Raw genomic sequence first — 23191 nt, 5'->3', positions numbered from 1 at the left:
CAGTGCATCAACTCACCAGCATCAGTAAAGGAGAAGAAGAGTAGAGGAATGAGACAGCAGGCTGATGAGAAAAGCATCTTTACTACCAAATCAGGACACTGTGAGCTAAATATGATGCATGTCCGACCTTTAGGACAAAGAAGGATCTCTGCCACTCATCGACTCTCTATATAGTCCCTGGAAGGGGCTGCAGTAATGAGGTGAACCCCGAAAATGACTTTGGAAACTGATATGACCTGTGCATTATTATGATCTGCCATGAATAAACTGTTCAGCAAAATAGAGCGTCAGCTTGGTGATGTAACAAGATCTCTCTGCCTTGTAATGGCTTTTTTTGGAGAGGTTGAGTTACAGTGTGCTGTGCTGTGCTTATGAATCTTTTTCCTAGTTTCCTAAAGTAGCAAAAGCAGAAAGACTTTCTTATAAGAGTGAGTTACCCTGATAAGAGAGTCAAATAAATCCTAAATGTTGATTGTTTAGTAACTGTTTGATAATATGCATGTGAATTTTAATCTCCCAACTTGAGGGTTATCACCACATCAAATATTATCAGGCAGTTTCCTCGAATTGAGCTGAAAAACACCAAACTACATCCTGACATCTGATGAGGTGGCATTTGCACCAGCTGTTGCTTCAGAATGCTGAATAGATCTTATCAACATTTTCCCGTTAACTTTTGATTTAGATAATGTTACCTGAAAAGACCTTGACCAAAGTGTCAGGTGGTTTTTCACAAAAACAACTAAGATATTTGTGCAAAAGTTGTGTTGCAACTACATGTAAGAAACTAACAGTTCAGTTCATAAACTTTTTAAACTTCTCTTTTAAAGTTATAAGGAAATATAGAGTTCCTGTTATAGAATGTGCGATAGAAAGAAGGTGCATGTGAAAAGGTAGATTTAAAGTGGCTATCATTAGTATTTTTAAATTAATAATGGACAGCAAACAGCTATTTTCATGAAAAACACTCACCATACACTCATACAACCCACCATAAACCACCTTTCCAGCACCAAATGTCTGATACACATAGTTCTTCTCACGTAAGTCAATGGCAGGCGAAAAGCAGAGTGGATCAGAACTATATTCTTTGGGTCAACACAAACACAACTCCAAAATAATGCTAATATTGCTGAGTAACTTCTGAAAGTGTAAAGCAATTATTTATACCAAAAATTACAAGTTCACCCTATAGTGATGATATGTCAGTATTGTGTTTACAGCTTGCGTCCCAAGGTTGCCACAAAATCTGTCACTTATTAAGGGCAACAGAAAAAGCCAAAAACATATCTGACACATCGCCTTACTCCATGGAAAGTTGGCATGTTGATTTGTCAACAGTTGCCTATTTACACATCCAACAGACACAGAAAATTTGGCATTCTGTCATGTGATCCACTGCAGACATAAAGACACTGATAAATGCAGCTTTAAGTTTATATTACTTGCATTTTGCAAACATGATGAAGCATACATGTCTATTTCACACTCACAATACTCTCCTTTTGATCACAAGCATGCATTCAACCACTTAAATCTGTATAACATTGCTGAACTGAATCAGTTTAGTCTATTGTCATGGGATATCCCTAAAGATTGTTTTTAATGTGATCAAAACAATGAACTTGCAAATGACCATCAAAGAATCCTTTAGCATGATCAGCTTGAGAAGTTGCCCACATCAGCATGTCTGACTGGTGGCCCACACAGCTAAACCATCAAAGACTGACAAGAACTGGGTCAGTACCATCTAGGACCATCTTTGAACCAACTAAAACCAGCTACCAACATGAGCTGTTTGTAACTGTTTTTTTTTTCCAGCAGTGTAATGCTTAACCCGAGTTTGGTTGCCCATGAAAATCATTAGAAGTGGTGGGAAAAGTACATTGAACGTCTGCAAAAACTCCAGCTGTCACAGTAAAGCCCTTGTGTTACCTCAGATCTGCTAAAACACTCCATATGTTATTGTAAAATATTCACTAATTCAGTCATAAATGTAAATTTTTCCTTAACTACCAATGCCTTATAACTTTAAAAAAGTTATTTAGGTTGTAACAAGATATTAAGTTTTAAAACTGCACTAAACTTGTAATGCAAAGGTTAACTTCGTTGAGGTCAAAGTAACCACAGTTGAGTCATCAGAGTGATATATTTCCTGTTTATTAATTTCTGCCCTCCCAAACTCACTTCACAGAGATAAAAAGCAGGCAGAAGAAGGAACTGATGTGTTATAAACTACGTCAGAGCAATACTCAGTTAAGCAGACAGCAATATTTCTTTTCTCATCTGATGGACATGAACTCCACAACAAGCGACGCACGACAGCCGCATCTGGTCTATGCTTTGGTCTTTGGCTTTATTTTGGCACTGGGTCTGCCTCTCAATGCTTTCTCACTGTGGACTCTTCTAAGAAACCACAGCCTCAAATCCCCCTGTGTGGTCTTCATGGTCAACCTGGCAATCTCGGACCTACTGCTCATCATCTCCCTTCCCATGAGGGTCTACTTTTACGCAACGGGCACCTGGCCTCTGAGCAGAATTGCATGTACCTGCATCACATTGTTTTTTCTCGACAACATCCGCTCCAGCACCATCTGTGTCACCTTCATCAGCATTGACCGGCTGCTTGCTGTGGTTTATCCTCTGAGGTCACGCCATCTTCGAACCATTTCCAACGCCTTGAAAGCTGTCGGGCTCAGTTGGCTGTTTGTGTTGGTGCTGAACATCACAGAGAGAGTGGCCCTTTCTACAAATTCCACTCGCCACAATGAGTCCACCTGTTTTGAATTTCCCCCTAAAAGATCAATAATGGCTTATATTGACTCTATGTTAGTGTTCACCTTGCTGGCAGTCAATATTGTGTGCACCACTTTGGTGTGTAGGACTCTATACAGAAACCTCAGTGACTCTGCAAGGGTCAACAGCAAGGTGAATGTCTTGCTACTTTTTGTCATGAACTTAGCTGTATTCACTGTATGTTTCTTACCAGTGTCGTTTGCATTATTAATTGTAGGGAAACCTATGGACACGTCTTTAACTTGTTTGGCTAGTGTGAACTGCTGTCTGGATCCACTGTTGTATTACTTTTCCCTCGATGCCTTTTGGAAGAAAAAGGAGGATGCAGATCTTGCAATGGAACCATAGAAAAAACTTTTCTTGGATGCTCATTTGACTTCGGGTTATTTTAACAATCTGATGGATTTTATATGTGCTTAAAAGAAAAGAAAGACCAAGGACATGGACAAACAAGGATCATAAAGATGATCTCTTTGGTAAAATGTTTTTGAAACTAAAGATCTAGTAAAAGATGGGTAAAACCTAGACTTGTTGTACAGGTATCATGTTTAATTCATGCTTATAGTTTGTAACATCACAGTTTTGTGTAGTCCAGGCAGTTTCAGGAGAAATTATGACTCTTGATGAAATAGTTTGGTATTTTGCAATATAAACTAATTTGCTTTGTTGCTGAGAGTTAGAAAAGATGATTGACATCACTCATACGTCTGTATGCCAATCCGAGGCTATATAAATAATGGATGTAGTTGCAGTGACATTATTGGTTTGTGGACTGCTGTTTTGAAACCGTGATTTCAGTATTGCGACCGTCGCCATCTTGGGTTTTTGGAGCCAAAAGTGACTATATTTGGAAAAACGGCTGGCACTGTGGAGGAAAGAGGGAAGGACCTGACTGGAAGCCAAGGATACAATTGGCAGACAGCTCATCACTCAAACATCCCTTAAATATTCAGAACTTTTGGCCTTGATAAAATGGAAATGGGTGAGGTATTTTAAAAAAATAAAGAAATCACCCCACATAGTTGTCATGAATGTTAAAATTAAAGAGACCAAAACTTTTTTTTGTACAGGCTATAAACACATTTCTGCTGTAAAGTTTTCTGTTTTGAAATAGGCTATTCACCTGGGTGAAAAAAAAACAGGACATAACCCTTATTTTAGCTTCTTTTTTGTTGTTGTATCTTTTTATTGCTTTATGTAATCCTGTGTGTTCTTTCTGTCATAAATCATTTTGATGTGACTCAGGCTTTTGTCCTTTTTTAGAGAGTCTCGAGCCAGCAGCTCTCTTGTCCTAAGCCTTGCCAGATGGAGGGCCGTTGGTATAAGCCCACAGCAGACTGTGCGGCTCTAAATTACCTCATGTGCAGATTTGAAATTATCCAAAAGTAATCATTGCAAATGAAATTAGCCATTGAAGGCTGGAGTAGTACACTTGATAACATCTCTGACAGGCTTTATGTTAACCTAACATTACACACTACACTGTCAGATGAGGCCACTGATGTGTGCATTTTTGCTATTTATTTCCAACCCAACCACATATATAACCACATATATATCAATGGTTGAAAAATATATCTTAACATTCGATCGTCTGTCGTAAGGCATTATTGCAATTATAAATATGTGACTGGATGTGATCGTCTTTGTCAGACTCACTCAGTAACATTTAGATGTCTGAGTTCTGTCCTTCAAGCTGAGAAAGATTGACTCTGTTACACCCTTTTATTTTAAAAAAAAAAATTTTTTATCACTATATTAAAATATACAAAAGACAGCTGCTTTTAGATTTTCATTTATTTGTTCACTTCTCTAAATGGAAATACAGTAATTTCCACCACAACATTAACAGAAATTATAATATGAAGTATTAAAATGATATCAGCATATTTTGGTAAGATTACCAGGAAAATCAATATATATTGCATTTAAAACATCCTGACTGCAGCATAATGATGTTGCTGGGTCACAAGCATCAACAGATACCAAGTTATTTTCACTACTTTATTCACAGACGGATTTCATGATTCATCAGCAGACAAAATATACAGATCAAAGTTGGTTTTGTTTGACTAACATACTGTATAATATGCTCCCTTTCAGTAGTACGGACTTTAATCCAGTCTCTGACTCTGGACTAAGGCTTTAAACGTTGTTTTACAAAACATTCTAACAGTGCTGTTTTTCTATTAGAGATTAACACATGCAAGGGAAAACAAAGACATTATTTTAAAAGGACTCACAAAGGCATTGATGAGTGCGTGAAAAAAAAGAAAGAAAAACAGCATGACAAGAAAAGAAAAAAGCTGATGACGAATAAGAGCATCCAAAATAAATACAGGCTTTAAGCGGTTTCAAAGGAATATGATACAAAAAAGTGAATGCAGACAAATGTCCAATGCAAACTTCTTGAATGTCTAGAAAATGAAAAGCAGATAGGGGGGCGAGGAAGCAGCAGGCAAGCAAGAGGATAAAGATGCAAGCAACTAGTCATCAGCAGTTACGTTTACATTATAGAGAACATGAAAAATAAAGGTCATTACTGAAATCTATGGACAATGTTTGCTCAGAGAAGCAAGGCTTCATGCTTGATTGTGTTAACACAACTAAGAGACACAAAGTACCTCCAGTGCAGGAGGACAAAAAACAACAACAGTACAGTCTCCTTGACGACACATGGAGACAGCCATCTCCCCCGACGCCAGTAACATCATACGAATCCCCAGAGGAAGAGAGGTCTTTAAATTGTAATTCATTATTGGCTAAAGCACTTTGCTACAAGGAAAATCCTGTGATAGAACCAGCAGTTTAGTATTGCATCACACTTCACGGTAAATATTACCTAAGGGGAATAGAAATGTTAAAAATTGAGAAAAAAAAAAAAAAATAGGCAGGTTGTGAAATAAAGAAAATATCAAACCAAAATCAAAACTTAAGTGCAACTCAGACATGATCAGATCCACAGGAGGATGCTACAGTGGCTGGGGTGGTGACTGGAGATGTGCCTTTGGGTGGGCGCGATGACACGGATAACCGTCGTGTTTACTCTTCATCGCAGATAACCGTCTCCACCACGAATGTATTCTCGAAGTGACGGATGTGGTGGCAGTCCTTCGCCTCGCGCTTGTTGATGCCTGAGAGGGAAACGGGCCGAGACACAGAGCGGGGACAGTGATGTGACTTGATCTGATCACGACAGTTTAACACAACTAAAGTTCTTTCCATCCATTAAAACAAAACACAGAGTGTACCACCATCTATCATGGGACTGATGAGCATCTTAAAATGTTTCCATTGATCCCATTAGCTCCTACTTACGTCTGCGGGTGACGCGGCGGTTCAGGCGGTAAGTGTCCTTCCCATTGCACAGGCGGTAAATGAAGGGTCCCAGCTGACGCATGTTGTGCACTTTGCCAGTCACCACCATCTCTTCATGGATGATGTAGGTCTGAGGCAAGTATGTTCCCTTCTGCAAGAGATGGAGGAACAATAACAACAGTCTCACTGGAATATGTTTTCCAACAGAAACACTAAGGGCCCAAATAGTCAAAAAATACACTTTAGTGGGTGTCTAACAGGTTTTGGCAGTTCAATACGAATATTTAACGATTCATTTTGTTTTCTTTACAAGGTTTTAAAATCTGTACCGGCTCTGTGGGATGTTCAGTGTGACAGCAACATTCACGTCATTTGGTAAACAAGCTAATGGCGCTAACAATGGTCGGAAACTTTATTTGCCGACACTTAAACAAACACCATATACTATGTCATATCAAGTTGCTGCGAGCTGTAATCACCACTTCTAAGGAGAAGCGCTCTCCTCTCTGCTCCTCTGTGCTGCTGCCTGCATGTCTGTAGCTCCCTGTACCAAAGACTAATGTGAAAGTCAAGAGCGCTCACTCTTCAGCGAAATCCTTAGGCAATATCAGTCTATAGCTATAAACCCCATCACTGTCATTGAGGTCCGCTGATAAATCACTCCTTGTCATCCCAAAAAAAACGATTAAAACATAGAGGAGAAAGAGCTTTTGCTGTCGTGGCGCCAAAACTGTATTTAAATCTTGTTTAAAAACTCATTTGCTCTCTTTGGCTTTCTCAGAACTTGTATGAAAGTTGACAGTTCTGTGGTTTTATCGCCTTTTTTAATGTTTTTTTTTTTTTAATTTTTATAAATGTCCTGTTTTATGATATTTGTGCTATTATTTGTATCTATTTCTTGATGTACAGCACTTTGGTCAATTCTGTTGTTTTTAAATGTGCTTTATAAATATGTTTTTATTCTTTAAGGAATCAAACTAACGAGCTTGCTTACTGATTAGCTGTCAGAGAGTACAGTAAAATCAAACGGCATTGAGCAAACCCAGCCTTAGATGGTTCGATTTAGGTCACCTGAAAAAAAGGCCCACAAAAAATCTAAATCAGTTTAAGCGTACACGATATTTAGAATATTTTCACCACTTAACCTGGCTGTCAGCCTTTTTTGGATGGCAAACTGAAGTTGTTATATCATCAAAGCCACCTGTTGAAATGTCTTTTTTTTTTCATTTTTTTTGGCAGAACACAGAGTTACTGGTCTACCACGGCCTCGATTGGTTAGTGGGTCCAGTAAAGCGGAGCATATAATCAAATACGGTGTTCATGTTGGTCAGACCACAGTGTTTAACTAAATACTTTAATGGTTACAGTTACAGCTGAAAATGACAAAAGTAATAAAAACATTTGTTGTTTTCACATAAAAGTATAATAAATTGCCAATTGTCTATCCACAAGTGACTGTTGTGTCTTTGTTGTTGTTGCTGTGATTCTGTCTATAATGTGTGTGGTGGTGTATTTTTCTGAACTCTCCTCTCTCCCTTTATTTTCATATGTTTTTCTTCTTTTCTTTATGTACCCCCTGAGCCCTCAGATGAGGTCGGGTGCCACATCGTAAACCACAGGCTTCTAAGAGACACACATATAGCGACACATATTACGTGACCGACAATCCTGCATAATCTATGTTCAAGTCAGAGAACAAGATGCAGAGAAAATAGAAAGTGTCACAGTCTGTGTCCTGATTTCTTAAGACTTTTGGGAAGACTGGTGTAGCACATAAGTCTCATTTAAGCTGCCTTTATTGGTAAATCTGTCTTTGTTTTCACTTAGATTATTATTAAGATTGTGTTTTCTTGGTTTTTGGGTTTCAGTTACTGTGTTTTTCTCCTCCTGTGTGTCTGTGCTGCTTTGCCCTTGTTTACTCATCTACACACCTGACCTTCGTCAGCCTTGTTAGTCCTCTGCTCCTCACTTTTTCTCAGCTCCCTGCCTGTTCTTCTGCCTCATCACCTTATTCCCCTCACCTGAGCCCTTTTTCTCCACCTGCACTTCATCCCCTCGTCAGTCTACTTTGTATTTAAACCCTGGTTTTCAGTTCAGTCTTTGTTGGATTCTTGTTTTGGTTGTGTCATTTTCAATTGCTGTTCCTTTAGATAGATTAAAGACTATTGTTTCCTGCTTTTGGGTCCACCTGCTCTGCATTACATGATATAAAGAAGCTTGTGGCTGACTTCTAACACAAGTTTCTCCTGAGCTTGCTAACACAGCAGCCAGGGTCTGAAATTAGCACAAGCTGTCCGCTGAATGCAGGTTTATTTTTGGCAATGGCAGTGAAATTGTCAGGTCATCAGCCACTTTGTAAAATGATCTTTCATTAAATAAAAATAAAACTAAAGTTTTGTTTTTTCTTCTTTTTCTAACACCTCATTCCACTGCAGCAAAAAGTCAAGAGTCACTTTTGATTGCCAACTGAAATTCAAAAAGCATGTCAAGGCAGTTTTTCAGTCCTGATATTTTCACCTTTAAAAACACTGCAAAAGTACTATCATCATTCCAGCAGCTGGAAACAGTGATCCATGCTTTTGCGTCCTCCCCGTTAGACTGCTGCACTAGGTTAGAGTTGGCCCGAAACTCTGCTGCAAGACTACTTACCAAGACCTCATACTGCTCCCACATCAGGTTCTGATATCACTTAACTGGCTTCCATCAAATTTAGGATTCAGCTCAAGATCCTCCTCCTCACATACAAGGCTTTGAATAATCTTACCCCAGAATATATCAGTGAACTCATATTGCTGTATTCCCGTGTTAGTGTTTTTATGTGTGATTCGTGTTGTCTATTTTGAGTTTTTGTACATTTTGTAACCTAGGTTCTGAATGGTGCTATATAAATACATTTTTACTTACTTGTAAGGCAGAGAAAACCCACAACAGAAGGACATATTTAGTAAAATGCATGTTTGAAAGTTGTTAAAAATTGATATACAAAAGCACCACAACCGCCTGTAGAGACGTTTTTGTCATTATTATCAGCAGTTGAAGTTCAGGGGATTTGACCTGGAAGTGAACGCAGATTATAACCTTTCCCATTTCATACAAAAGCCAGGCGTTAGTGGGTGTGAGTGTTTTTTGTCCACTGGAAAAGGGGCTTCTGTGAGCCGCTGTGTTACCTTGACATTGACAAGGAGCTCCCAAAGGTTGCGTGGAGGCATCACAATGGTGGTGTTCAGCTCAATGACGTAGCATTTGTCGAGAGCAATGTCATGATAGGCTGTCAGTCCCTGGAAAATAAAGCAGCTTATTGAAGACAGACTCTAAAGACAAGCGCTCTGATTTTTTGGCTAATATTATGTGTTGGCAGTATCTTGTAGTAAAATCTGAGTAATTTTATCCATGTTTATGTTGGGGCTGTGGTTTATCCTCTGAGGTCATTGTCATTGCCAACATGTTAACATACTGATGTTAGCATTAGGCTCAATCGCTGCTAAAGCATAGCCTCAAAAAGCCAGCTTTTCGCCATCCTTTTTATTTACATTTTCTTGTCATTTGCCTTTTCTTTTTCTGTAATGAGTCTGAAGTGACCTATTAGAGATTTAACTGTTTGGGTGTTCTCTATTTAAGTTGTATTTGTAAAACATGTGTGTGTATTTGTCCTTACTCTGTGGAAGTCATGGATTATATCAGCGGGGTCGCTGCCTCCAAAGTGAGGCACGGGCACAGTGATCTTCTCATAGTTGTCGGCCAAGTAGATGCCGACGTTTTCCTCCAGCTCCTGACGCCCACGCAGTGGGGCATACACAGCGTCTTCATAAAGCACCCTGCACTGGAACATGTTATCCTCTGGGATCTGCATACACACACACACACACACACACACACACACACACACACAATTTAGCATCTGGATCAACACACCTGCTGGAAGAAAAAAGTCAACAGCAATCTGTATCATCAGGTCTTACATGAGGTATAAAGTAGTAGCGGTAGACATAAATGGAGGCAAGGACCAGACCGGCCATGAACACAACCAGGCCAAACGTCAGGCAGCACAGGCCATTGAGGGGAGACTTTTTGGGCCGCAGGGGAAGAACCAGCTCATCATCATCCTAAAAAACACACACAACATAGACATAAATAATTCAAAAAGGCACTGAAAAGCATTTCCAGGCAGCTTCAATCCAACTTTCAGCTCACTCATCTTCACTGTGACGAGCAGCTGAAAATGACCCAAATTAACTAAAATAGAAGACGCCGCATTGCAAGCAGGAATTAGTAGCAATGCGTCCAGCCAGGGGAAGGGATGACGGAGAGCTTGGTGATGAAAACTTGACTGAGATGATGAGTAATCTTCCCAGACGCCTCCAGTCTCGCAGTCCATCTGCCAGAGCCACGCGCAGAACCTGTGCCGGCAGGGTGGCACTACACACAGATAGTAGCTGCTCGCTCTGTTCACTTCCATTTATAAAAAATAATGACTAACGGAGACATGCTGTACTGCCGAGTGCTTACAGCACGTTAAATTATCTCCTGAAAAAGTGTCTCTGCAAGGAAACAACAATGGTTGCTGTTTTTAGCCAGAGCTACAGAGGAAATGGGACTGTGTGCATGGGAAACAGTGAAACTTCAAAGGAAAATGATCCGGCGTGAATACACAAAAAAGGAGATGACACAAAAAGCTATAAAGCAATGCCTTTGTTCCACAATGTCTGCAGAAAATGCTTTATATTTTAGGACGGCATGTTATCTTGTATGTGCATGTTTTCACTTTTATTTCACTTCAGTGTACTGTTCTTTGTGGAAGCATCTGAAAACAGAGTGTGCATGAGGACAAGGCGACAACTGTGCAAACACACTTATGTGAGACTCTGTCCTTTGTGTTCTTCCACCCCACTGAGAGAGATAGAGGCTCTTTCACACTAACTGAGAGCGTGACACACCATGAGGCCTGTCTGTCCCTTGTTCAGTACATTCAGATGAACACATTTTGAAGTCACACTGCAGCTCTGTATTTCCGCTGTGTTCACTTTATATGCATGCCTGATGATATCTATATTCCATTAAGGCTTGTCGTCTTCAGGGCTTGGTCATGTATCTTTGATAAGGGGTTGAGGCCATGCTGGGATGCTGCTACAGCAAAGTTGGGGATTCAAGTGCTCCAGTGAAAAATAATCTTGCATGCGCTGCAAGCCACAGCTTCCCATCTGCCATTTTGTCAGCCAAAGCTGGTGCATTTCTTGCATTCTACCTTTTTTTTACTGTGGTTTTTTTTAAATCTGCAATGAAGGGGAGAAATCAGGGGCAATGGCAGTTTAAGAGCAAACCACGATGCAAATCCTTTACATTGTTTAATTGCTTTTGTTCATTATCCTCCATAAATATAGAGCATGCATATGCACATAACAATAATTTGCATCAAGGCTGCAATAAGAGCACTGGCGCAGAGGAAACCATCGCAGCAAAGGCATGTTTTGTTTGCACCCAAATGGCGAGAGATGCTGTCAGAAATCCCCTGCTGTTCATGGCTGTGCAGGTGCAGGCTGCCCCGCAGACCCAGCAGAGCCAGGGCACAGCAGCAAACACTATATATGCATTTTATACAAACGACAAGGCATTTTATTATTATTAAGAGAAATAACACGAAGGGCCGCGTTACTCACCATAGGATGAGGAATGAGGATTTCGGTCTTGTCGCCATCATTCTCCTTCTCCACTTTCTGTCCCGCGACGGACTGGAAACTGATCTTCACCATGGCTCGGTGCGTCACTGCGTGTGTGTCTGCTGCAGGTGTCCTCGCGCTCCGTCTGTGTTATCGACAGCTGGCCACCTTTCTGAAACAGAGTCCCGCACCTCGTCAACGGGCCGTCCTCCTCTCACCGCTGGGCTGCTTCTCGATCTGTTTTTGTCTGTATTTATCCACCGGAAGTGAGCTGCTTTTTTTTTCTTAAAAAAAAAAAAAAAAAAACTATCTGCCCTTAAAGCACTAGTGCGGTGCTCTCTATACAGCAGCACTGTAGAGGGGTCAACACCATTAATAAACACGTTTTTACATCAGCTGTTATTTAATAAATGCGACTTTTTTCCAAGGCTATGAATTTGTCATAGGTCATCAGAAGGACAATTTTTGGGTTATAAAAAACACTCTGGCTGGAATATTCCCCTTTGTAAGGTGCAAATCTGCACGAGTGCTTTTATTTTGATAAGTACATCATGCTGATTTTACTTATGCTGACTTTTTTGTATAATGGAGTATTCTTAATAAAAATAAATCTGAATATTTCTTCTACCACAGAGGAAAAGGCCCCACTTCAGTATACCAAGCTGATATACATACCCAAATGTTAACATTGTCAGCTGAGTTGTTATTTTCTGTGCACAGGAAGAAAATGACCACAGCATTGTTTTATTCCAAATGTTTTTTTATTTATTTATTTCAATCGTAGGGCCCAGGCCTTTGACACTTCTGAAAGCACCCACACACTCTATGCTGAAACTGAAGTCAAAGTCAGCATAAAGCCAAGCGTTCAATTTGACATTTCAATGTTAAATACTTGGAAAAAAGAAACAATTCCAGTACAACATCTTTAGTACAGCATCATGCACAGCCAGTGGAGGAACATGCATGTTCAATGCGTATGGAAGAACCGTCGGCTATCTGAGTCGTGCTTTTATCTGCACTGCTTGTTTGAATTTATCGTTATGTCATTCACTGTAAATTAACAAATCTGTGGTTTCATCAATTTTGCTCAGCACCATGAGGAAAGTCCAATATGCTCAAAGTACTCTGCTACCCACAATGCTTTACACTCACAATTGTACTGGAATTATAAACCCTCGGAAGAGAAAGGCTCAAATATGAGGAGAAAGGGGGAAAAGTAAGAATGGTGCGCTTAGTTGCCAGTGTCCCGATGAGCTCGCCCCTGAAGCACACTCACTGTGGGGCCACGCAGCACTCCCAGGCCACTGACAGAGTGGTGAGAATGATGAGAAAAAATAGTTAATGAAACTGAGGAGGAGGGAGGGAAACCCCATTATACTCAACTCCAGTTAGGTGATCGCTCAGCACCTCACAAAGCGCACAAACACACAGGGTTTAATTTCAGTTAATGCTCTTCCAGTGCCCTCCCTCCACTCCGGCACATTTTTTTAGCAATCTGAGAGACACTCAAAATGTAGATGGAGAATAAGAAGAGGATTAACAGATCCAGAGCTAATACCATGACATTCCTCCGCTGTACAAATTGTTAATATCCTATAGGTTAGCTAAATGTGAGCTGGCCCTTAAGTTATGTACAAAGAAACCCAACAGCAACCATTTCAGCAGTAAAATGAAATGCAAAAACAATGTCACTTAACTTGTTTGTTGTTTCTTATGGTTTAGAAAGTAATTTGATTACAACCAAAAACATGATGTTTAAGGTAATATATATATAATATATATATTCATATGTCAAGGTTAAACAAAAATCTACAAAGCAAAAAAAAAAAAAAAAGAAAAAAAAAGGCATATGTACATGTTCACCCTGTCCCAGAAAACAATAAAGAGACCCAACTCAGGCTTTACCAAATTCATACCTTACATCCCTCCTTCCTTCATGTGCTTCAAGTGCTGTGTCGTAACAAAGCACACAGGAGGTAAATGGTTCTGTGTGATGGCATCTGAGAGCTCGTCCCCACGAATGGCTAAAATGAACCACTGTTGCTTTTTCGGATGAAGGCATAGAAACTGTTGCGGTTGCTGTGATGCACGTGCAATTCCGAGTCTGTGGCACTGAACATGGGAGCCAGACTGGGCAGGCCATCACAGAGCCGACGCTGGGTACAGCCATGGATCTGTCACATTTCAAGGCATGCAACCAACACACCAATGTTCAACTTGCTCGTACCATTTCCATCACAAGGTCTGTAGCTGATATTCTTGCAGTAAGTGTGTATGCATGTTGTTTTTAATGTAATACGTATATGCGTGTAAACGTGTCTAGTTTTGTTCTTTTGTGTGTGTATGTGTGTGTTTCTATCAGGAAGCCTGCCTTACTTTGACCGCACCGATAATTTCTCTCACTATGTTTGACGGACTGTTGTGTTGTGTTATTATAATATACCTAACATGTTTCAATGTGCAAGAAAGCAGCAGCATCTATTATTTTCTTTTATTTCTTTTGAAGGAAAAAGACTGAAAAAGAAAAAAAGTAATCAAATGTTCACTGAGGAGCAGAGGAGCTGGCGACTTCCTGATGAGTTGATATGGGTACGTTGGTTCTTCATTTGTTTCCTCAATTTTTGTTCAGAAACCAGAACAGCAGCTGCTGATGGGTCCGTTAAGCAGACATTGTCTGGACGTTGTCCAGACATGGTCCTGGTGGCTCCTCCCCCCACCTCTGCACCGTTCCTCAGGCCTCCTGGGGGGCAGGCCGCTTGAGGTCCCTGATCTGTTTGACCAGGTAAGTCTTTTCATCATTGAACTGTTCGTCCTCCGTTCTGTCGTTCTGAAACTTGCTGAGAAACTCGATGAGTTTGGTTTGGTTCTTCAGCAGGATGTCCAGGATGGGCTGCGTCTTGTTGGGGTTGGCCACAAACACCTAGCAGTTAAGGAAGAGAAGTTAATACATGAAGATATCATACATGTTTGATGTGGTCAAAACTGTGTTTCGATTCTTACCTTAAAAACGTGGAAAGCCTCAAACTGAATGTTGCGGCTCTTGTCCCGTAGCAGGTTCATCATTAATTTGAGATTCTCAGGCTTGCTGATGTATTTTGTCATTATGGTGAAATTGTGCCGGTCAAGAAGCAACTCGCCCAGTAACTATATCATTTCAGAGTGAGAAATGTAAATAAATGTTAACTTAATTTTTTTAACTGACAGACAGCTGCAGATTTATTAAATGAACATGCAAACTGCTTGAAGCCCCAGGCTATAACTTCCTTTGCCTACATAAATGTTAAGCGACACTATAAATAAACAACTGAAAGTATGCACTAAATATAGTCACAAACATGCGGGAAGTATAGAAGATGGCAGATGTTAAAGAGCCTTCAGAGACATATCAAGTGCTCCCACCACTAGATGGCAGTCACAACAAGGTGATGAAGGAGGAATGGCATAGCGAAACCAAACACTCTGACCAGACCCCCATCTTTACATAGCTTGCACCACTACGCGAGACCTGTTTACTGGCACGACCCCGAGGTCCTTACCTTGAGGGACTGCCGTTTAGTCACGTAGTTTTCCGAGTGGAGTAACTTCTCATATTCACTAAAGAACTGGAGAGAGAGGAAAAGGCAGTGACAGAGGGAGAGGACAGACAAAATAGAAGCAGTTAGGGTGAGAGAGAGAGTCATCTTATCGTGTAAGTAGCTGTTTTTGCAACTGCATCTGTGTCTTGTATCAAAACACAGTGACAGGAAAATGAGACATTTTCTGTCACAGACTGACAGCTTCTTTGTGTTCGCAGCCTGCAAATTTAGTACCAAATGGCTGGTTTGATGTTGTTGAGGAAACAGACTGTCAGTGTGCCAAACACCCAGACTAGTACAGTTGTCATTAACATGTAACTAATGAAAGAAAACTGTTGAGTTCGTCTCAAATGTTTAGAAATAAACTCAAACAGAATGAGTTCCACTTAAAGCCCTAAAAGCTTTTCAACACTAAGAATTCATAGAGTAATGAATACATTTTGTAAAATACTTCCTTAAGATCTAAACTGCTATCCACTTATTTAGCTGCCAATGTGGCAAGGATACATCAGGCCACACTAAACGTAGACGTCTCTTTAATTCTTTCTCACTTTAGGTGAAGCCTTTGCTTTTTAAACACTAGGTTTCAGTTGAGTGTGGACTTACTCTGTCATAATGCTGCTCCAGAAACTCTGCACTCAGTAGCTTGTGTCTTGTGAGGAGGTCCTGGAAATGCAGACGATGAGAAATAAATCAAAACTTAATGGTTATTGCTTAGCCTGTAGTTACAACACAAACTGAAGCACATGCAGAAATTATCCTTCAAATAAAAAACTTAAAACCCCCAACCTAAAATTAGATCAAAAAATGTAATGCTGTTGTATTCAATATTTCCAGATATTTTTTTTTTCAAAGACATAAGTCAACTGGCTAATGAGATTCAATCAGTTTACAAATTAACAAAACTGTTCCTTTACTGTATTGGACTGAATAAAATTTGTTTTGTAATATAGGATATCTTAGCTTTAATGCCAGGAATAAATTCTTACAATTTGGTATTCATTAAAGCATGGTTTTAAAGTTTGTCCAGAAATCACAAGATTTAGTCCTGTCTTTAAAATGCCAGTATATAACTGAGATCCTCTGATACAAGTGTAAACATCACTCAATCATTAAGGAGATTTTGACAAAGTTTTCACAACAGTCACTGTGAATTTCTGTTTTGAAAACTAGAAGTAATCATGATTGCTCAAGTGGTGTGTTCAGGTCTCTGAATTGCAGCACAGCTCTGCCTATTAACCCTGTCTTTCCCATTATAACCATTAATGGCTCCAAATCCTCAACCTCTGTTTGTTTGTGTCAGTGTGTCCTTATAATTGCAATATCAGCAGCAGTATGTACTTGCAGCCTAAGCATCATGGAGTTAGCTGTTTGAGCTGTCCAGATAGTGACAATGTTTCAGATTATAAACAAACCACCATCAGCGAAGTGGTAGGAAGTAGGAAATGGGGACGGTGATAAGAGATGTCACTAAACTGTAATAAGCATCTCTGCTGATCACTTACAGTATGTTAATAAGTTTTAAAAGGATGCTATAGAATTTTTTTAATAGAAAAAAACAAATAAATGTCATTGGTTTTAAGGAGTCACAAACATTTCAGAACATTACTCAAAACCAAATTTGTAAATGAGCTGAACAAGTGAGCTGACGTACTTTGAAAGTGGCAAATGCATCTGAGGCAATGTCGAAAGTGGACATCTCCACATATCTGAAGAAGTCATAAAACTGCTCAGACCACAGTGTGATTTTGGCCAGCGGTTCATGTCTGATGCACTCCCTCAACATGATCCCGCAGTTTAGGGCTATCTCTGGAGACTCATACCTGCAACACAGAGCAAGGACTTAAAATCATATAGAAGCGTACTACACACACAAACAGACATTCATTTGTTTATGGCAAATAACATTTGCCAAAGAAAGATAAATACACATAAACAGTTGTGCTAACAAAGTCATTGATAACACTAAATGGATTTACTGCTTTGTAAATATATTTCTGTGTAAACACGGTTTTACATACCACCTGCATAGCACATTTTCTGTCGTTTTAAATGGAATCCCTGAGGCTTCACTGAACAAACACAAAATACGAAAGACACCAATCGTGTAACGTTCTGTCAGATGATGAGAAAGAAGACAGTGTTGCATCCTGATTCATTTTTTGCTGATCATTATAATGAATTGGCTGTAGAATAATGATGTCACCTGTGTTTAGATTAGTTCGCTATTAGCCTCACTTTCACTATGCAATTCTTTCTACCACCAGGTACGATCTACGGGGAAAATTAAGGCTCGATTTACAGCACAAGCGAGGCGTGTAAACCACTGCACAACCAAAACAGGAAGAGGAGGACACTGTTGTTTTCCCTCATGGCTCTTAGTAACTATGCCCAGTTACTAAAAAGTATTAATGTAAGTTCTTTGCAGTTACTATTCCCAGTGACAGTCCCCCATCTTTTTACTCAGGGCTATATTGTCTTTAAGTGTAATAAACATCTCCTACCATTTAGTCCCCTGTAAGATATGAGTCCAAAAACTGTCATCTTTTTTAGTTACTTTTGTTTTGCTTCATGAAGCACAGGAACACCTGATGAAGATGATCATCAGTAATGGAAGATAAACAGGCACAGCTTCTACCAAAGCTTAAGCCTTGTTGGCATTTGAACCCTTTTTCAGTCTTGTTCTTCAGACAGCAGTCAGAACATTTTAAAACAAGTGCTCTTACTTTTTTCCACTTTAAGGAGTTAGTTGGGAAGTTGCAAGGTGCTTTTCAATAGTGTATTAAGATACAGAGGAACATATTCTCTGTGTTTTGTGTGTTTGCTTACTTACCCTTTAAGCAACATGAAGAGGATATTCTGCTGGGTGCAGAGGTACTCCACTGTCGGCGTCCGGGTGCCAATCTGACGCCTCAGGATGTTGTTGAAGATCTGAGCCACATCTTTTTTACCCTGGTGGCAACAGATAAAGCATACATAAAGGTGTGCTGAAGCAGAGGTTTGTGTTTGCAATACATAGAGAATACCACAAACAAAAAGGTTATACAGCATACTTCCAAAGTGACAAAGCAATCAGGAGCTGGAGAAAGGTGGAAAGCCAAAATGCAGCTCTTAACACAAAGGCATGCTGTTGATGAAATTAAATCAGATGTGGAAAAACTAGCCGATAAATGAAATCAACTGTAAATAATCAAATTAAATATGCTTTAATATTTTGGTGTAGCATCAACAGGAAAGACAGATATCCTCTTATGGTAATGACAAGGATATTGACAAAAAGCTACCAATAAAAGTAGTGTTCTCTAAAATGTTAAATTGCTGTCATTCTTCTATGTCGTATGCTTGTGGTTTGCAATTCTTCACGAGCTTGTCTTTTTGCGCGGGGAGGGAGGATGGCAGAGGGTAAAAGAGGAAGAGAGAGATCACACAACACAGTGAGTCATGCTGTGATAGGGTGAGTCAGGGAAGCCTGCAGCAGTTACCACACAGCACCAGCCTGACATATTGCAGGGAGACATGAGTTTGCCCACATATCATCATCGGCAGATGTGTACATTTTCAAACCACATGCATCCCTGTCTCATATTCATGAGACACATTCTTCCTGTGTGTACAAACCTACCACTTCGCTGCTTACAGAATAAATATCTTTATCTCTCACTCCTATAAAAGACACAAAGTCTCACCTCAAAGTCGATGAGCTGCAGGTCCGCTATCAGGGTGCTGAGCAAGCCACTGTTGTAGAGCTCCTGTGCAAGCTGGGCCACTGCTTCTGTTTGAGGCTCTTTCTCATTAGTCCCATATAGGATCTCCTTCATGGCCACCAGACTTTTTGACACCTCCTCTGTGGCCTTAATTATGAACACAGAGTACACATTTCAGAAAGCCACTTCAGACTCATTTTTAACCCCCAAAAGAGTGATGAGGGGATGACTCTCACAAGCACAAGTGGAGAAACTACGCTAGATCTGCCCTACCTTCTCAGCCTTTTTGTCAGAAATATCGTGCTTCTCAAGCACTGTCATATTGTCCTTAAGGTTCTTGACGATGTCCACCGGCGACTTGTGGGACTTGCCAAAGGGGAAAGGCATGGCGGAGAGTTACCACGAGCAACCAGGCAGCGGACTGTCCACCTGAGGAATGAAATGCAAAACTGCATCAGAGCCTGTAAAGATGGAGGTACTGCTGAGATCATTTCTAAAAACACATAAAAAGCACCAAAGACAGAGACAGACCTACACCAATCAAATGTTGTTGTGCTCTATGAAATACAATTTTAATTTAAAAATTACAAACAAAAACAACATGGTCCAAGTCTTTCCAGACAATATTTTTGTACTATTCAACAGTCAAACTTGGTGTAGCTCAAGCTAATAAAAAATAGGTGGTGCAGTAGGTGAAGATTTAAAATATTATAGTTATTAAAAATTAAAAAGTGATTAAAAATATGTAGTTAATGACTCACAAATGATTTAGAAGTCAAGAAAACATAGTATTGATACTTCACAAGTCTGGGCAAATACTGACAAAACAGCAGATACAGAACAATACATGCACCACTACAGTGTTGAGCTTAATCAGAGAAATTCTATAAAACACTTCTGAACTAAGTTTACATCAGCTGTATGTATGGTTGGGTGATATGTTGGTTTTGGGATGTGTTATTTTTTTAATGGACAAAATGAAAAAGAAAAAAACTATTGTGACATTTGTCCTAAACAATGTAAATTCGCCTATTAAAATTACAAGCTCTTTTCTCACTGTATTCTAATTTACATTACCGCTCCCCTACCTGTCACTCACAGATCATGAGAAAGACATGAAACTGATATTGCATTATATTATATTGACAGTAAGTTACCTGATGATTTCTAGTGCTAGTGTATATATAGAGTATCAAAAACAACGGCAGACCAAGAGAGAGAGGCAGGTAGCGCTGCTGGAGCTTATCCCCAAAAAAGGTACTGCTGGTGGGCCAACTCTAGTTTCCACAACACGAGCTCATCTTTTATACCTCGTGCAACTGTTCCCCTGGTGTGGTCATCTGGAGCAAAGCTGGTTTAAAGACAGATGCACTCTGAATGAAATGCACCATCAGCTCCTTCTGTAAAACAAACTACAGTGGCAGCAAGCCCTCATGCCAAACTGTGTGTTAAACCCTAAGGAATCAATGGTATTTAATTATATTTAAGTTCACACCAGGCGAATGTTGAAACACACTGGAGGATCGTTGATGTATTTATATAACTTGCGAATGTAGTACCTTAGATCTGACCTTTAATGTCTCATTGAGCAGTAGTGTAATCTTGTGAATTCTCTGGTCATTGTCAGTAAATGATTAACTAGGCAATGTTTACCATGACATAGCCCCAGCCCTTGTATGACCAATACTCCCTGGACAGCAACTAACAAATTCAAGTAAACACCTTGTCATGTAACTAAACACACAGCCCTTTCTTCTTGTGTAACAAATTTAGGTCAAAACACACACTCCGACCTATACAAAAACCTCTAATCAGAGATAAAACTGAGCCATGCTACAAAGACCATATCTAACCGCTGCTCTTATTTAACTGGGTTACTTAACAAGGACCCTTATCTATATCTGCACAACTCCCGGTCCCACCCAACCACCTTACATACACAACAGGGCAAAAGCCGAAGTTTTCTGAAGAAACAATAAATAAGCAAAAAGGGGGTGCAGGATGACTGCACTGCCTGTTCCAAGAACCCAACACAGAAACAAATCAATAAAACTTAATCACAGTGTCAAGACCATTTTAACCAATCAGTTATTTACTTTAAATATGCAATTTGAGACATCTGCTTCCAGTATGATCCAAAGGTTTGCCACATAACAGGTACACATCAAACACAGAGACACTGATCTAACAGTCTGTCACCAACCTGCTGTCCTGTCTGGATCCACCAAACTCTGAACACAACCTCTGGAGTGGTCACACTCGTCCTCTTATGTCTTGGCAAGGAGTCCACATTTAGAAAGCAACGCTGGGGCCAAGAATATAAACCAAGCAGCACCGAAGTGGGAGGTGCAATCCACCACTTGTATGTGATGTGTCATGTGTGATGACTAAGTATTATAAAAACGTCCCCGGGTTCACCGGTGACCGAGGCACTTAAATTGTGCTTGCTTACATCTTTATTAATCTGGACACACCTCAACTTCGCCAGGTGGCCAAATCCGTCTGTCGCACAGACTAATGCTCGTTAATGTAGCCAGCAGGCAGCAAAACCGCCTCTCTCCTCCTGACCCGTTTCAGCGTCAACCTGTGACGCAAATAGGTGGAAAGCATATGGCAGGTACTAAATCAGCTGGTCAATGCTAACCAACAATGACTCCGTTACTTACTAATCGTATCGTGTGCTGGAGCAATGTTGGGTCAACCAATGGCAAAGGTGCTATGGACCTCACTTTACCCCAAACTGATCTAACATGGCCTAACGTTACAAGTTATCCAAATCCCTGGCGACTCCTTTAAAGGAAACGATCGTCATGTTTATAAATCCGCAATTACAACAGTCAGTAGAACCGGAAGTATAGCTGCCCCCTAGAAAACAAACAAAACAGTGTCAAAAACAACCCAAACGTCACCCCCCACCCCTCAGTCCAGACAGCAGCAGATGCTCTGCAATCATCTGACAGTAAGCTAGCAGCTAACATTAGCTAATACCTGTGCGATCACCTAGCTAGCTTATTTACATGCATCACAAACTCTTCCAGAGCTATTCCTGCTTCATTAATCTGATGTTAAAACAAGTATAACTAAACTAACTCAAACAAGTTGCACACCCGCGGCCCAATAAACTGGCCAACATGTAGCTGACAGTGAGCACCGCCCCTCTCTGTTGTCCATGCCTGGTTTGTGATGGTGTGAAGCCTGCCAACTTTGCGCAATGCTAACAAAATGGATACTTGCTCACTGAGTAATTCCGCGTCTAGCTAGTGTAAAGCAACTAAAATGTAGTGAAATGTGTAATTCAGGTACCTCTCCCTGTCGCTTAACAGCTCCTGTTTTGTCTATTTGTAAGCTAGCGTGGCCTATAATATTTCAATCACAGTCCACCAAACAGCGGTGCTACTGCTAGCTTGCTTGTGGAAGTGAGTGTATTTGTGTGTGTCGACACACCGTAGGCCTCGGCAGGCCTATTGGTTAACAAATCTCTCATAGCTGCTTTATTTTTTATTTAAAATAGCCTAGACTGTAGAAGGTAAACGATATTTGTTGAATAGATTTTATAACATTGGTAACGTCATTTAGCGAGCCGTGTTAGCATAACGTTAGCCTGGCCTGGCAGTGGCTCCTCGCGCTGAGACCGTTAATATAAAGCCCATGCCTGACTTTAGCACATCATCAACAGCAGGCTTTTCACTCGCCGAGAGCTGTCAAAAAAGCTAACTAGCAAACGTAGCTAACTTTAAGGCAACCTTTTTTAAGCGTAAACAGCCTTACATCACATTGCTTGCACATAGTAATAGTAACAGTAATTCATACCTTTATATAGATATGTATATACATATGTACACACACACGCACATCATACCTTGTAAACGGCGTCTTCACTTGTTTCCCCCGATTTGTCAAGACAGCAAAAGGCAACTCAGGTGCTCCTCAGGACAAAACCTGCTTTGTTTTCCTCGATCGCCGCCTCCCCTTGTTTGTAACTTACTGTAGTTAATTGTGCAGCCTCTGTTTCCTAGTCCTTTCTCTGAGCTCGACTGGTAAGCAGCGGAGCGGTTGTCACTGCAGCAGCGGCTCGCGCCTCCTCTGGACGTCTCGCGCCATAGCATCAGTGGTGACTGCGCTCCGCGAGGATGGCAGGTGACCG

At 40.4% G+C, this 23191-nt stretch overlaps 3 protein-coding genes across 5 annotated transcripts; 1 reads left to right on the top strand and 2 right to left on the bottom strand.

Moving 5' to 3' along the window:
- Nucleotides 1-2204: 2204 nt before the first annotated feature.
- LOC121943641 (lysophosphatidic acid receptor 6-like) lies at nt 2205-4036 on the top strand. Its single transcript, XM_042487217.2, has one exon. The coding sequence runs from the start codon at nt 2224-2226 to the stop codon at nt 3142-3144; it is 921 nt and encodes a 306-aa protein (XP_042343151.2). The 5' UTR covers nt 2205-2223; the 3' UTR covers nt 3145-4036.
- Nucleotides 4037-4786: 750 nt separating this feature from the next.
- On the bottom strand, nt 4787-12031 carry LOC121943565 (integral membrane protein 2C-like). The gene is made up of 6 exons (XM_042487115.2): nt 11769-12031; nt 10074-10217; nt 9770-9958; nt 9282-9392; nt 6115-6265; nt 4787-5930 (listed from the first exon to the last, which is right to left on the bottom strand). The coding sequence occupies exons 1-6, from the start codon at nt 11859-11861 to the stop codon at nt 5839-5841; spliced, it is 780 nt and encodes a 259-aa protein (XP_042343049.1). The 5' UTR covers nt 11862-12031; the 3' UTR covers nt 4787-5838.
- A 476-nt stretch (nt 12032-12507) lies between these two features.
- Nucleotides 12508-23073, bottom strand: cab39 (calcium binding protein 39). Of its 3 annotated transcripts, none has more exons than XM_042487017.2 (9): nt 22907-23073; nt 19321-19476; nt 19030-19194; nt 18177-18295; nt 16998-17166; nt 15950-16009; nt 15305-15370; nt 14769-14912; nt 12508-14688 (listed from the first exon to the last, which is right to left on the bottom strand). In XM_042487017.2, the coding sequence occupies exons 2-9, from the start codon at nt 19432-19434 to the stop codon at nt 14500-14502; spliced, it is 1026 nt and encodes a 341-aa protein (XP_042342951.1). In that variant the 5' UTR covers nt 19435-19476; nt 22907-23073; the 3' UTR covers nt 12508-14499. The 3 variants fall into 3 exon arrangements, with proteins under 3 accessions (XP_042342951.1, XP_087934722.1, XP_042342952.1); XM_088078596.1 differs by lacking the exon at nt 22907-23073 and adding an exon at nt 21714-21842; XM_042487018.2 differs by lacking the exon at nt 22907-23073 and adding an exon at nt 21251-21407.
- Nucleotides 23074-23191: the final 118 nt, after the last annotated feature.

This window comes from Plectropomus leopardus, chromosome 6, assembly GCF_026936395.1.
Source record: "Plectropomus leopardus strain MGB_pleo_1.0 chromosome 6, ASM2693639v1, whole genome shotgun sequence".
Classification (NCBI taxonomy): domain Eukaryota; kingdom Metazoa; phylum Chordata; class Actinopteri; order Perciformes; family Serranidae; genus Plectropomus; species Plectropomus leopardus.
Note: the sequence above shows the minus strand (reverse complement) of the source record. Positions and strands in the feature narration are given on the sequence as shown.

What these genes read in the sequence shown, in the direction of transcription:
- LOC121943565 (XM_042487115.2), bottom strand. Translation starts at nt 11,861, where the DNA reads ATGGTGAAGATCAGTTTCCAGTCCGTCGCGGGACAGAAAGTGGAGAAG. An exon ending in AGCTCCTTGTCAATGTCAAG is followed by an intron (nt 6,266 to 9,281) that starts GTAACACAGCGG and finishes CATCTCTTGCAG; the next exon opens with AAGGGAACATACTTGCCTCA. An exon ending in CCGCCGCGTCACCCGCAGAC is followed by an intron (nt 5,931 to 6,114) that starts GTAAGTAGGAGC and finishes TTTCCCTCTCAG; the next exon opens with GCATCAACAAGCGCGAGGCG.
- LOC121943641 (XM_042487217.2), top strand. Translation starts at nt 2,224, where the DNA reads ATGTGTTATAAACTACGTCAGAGCAATACTCAGTTAAGCAGACAGCAA.
- cab39 (XM_042487017.2), bottom strand. Translation starts at nt 19,434, where the DNA reads ATGCCTTTCCCCTTTGGCAAGTCCCACAAGTCGCCGGTGGACATCGTC. An exon ending in CTCTTCATGTTGCTTAAAGG is followed by an intron (nt 17,167 to 18,176) that starts GTAAGTAAGCAA and finishes TCTGTGTTGCAG; the next exon opens with GTATGAGTCTCCAGAGATAG. An exon ending in ATGCATTTGCCACTTTCAAA is followed by an intron (nt 16,010 to 16,997) that starts GTACGTCAGCTC and finishes CTGCATTTCCAG; the next exon opens with GACCTCCTCACAAGACACAA.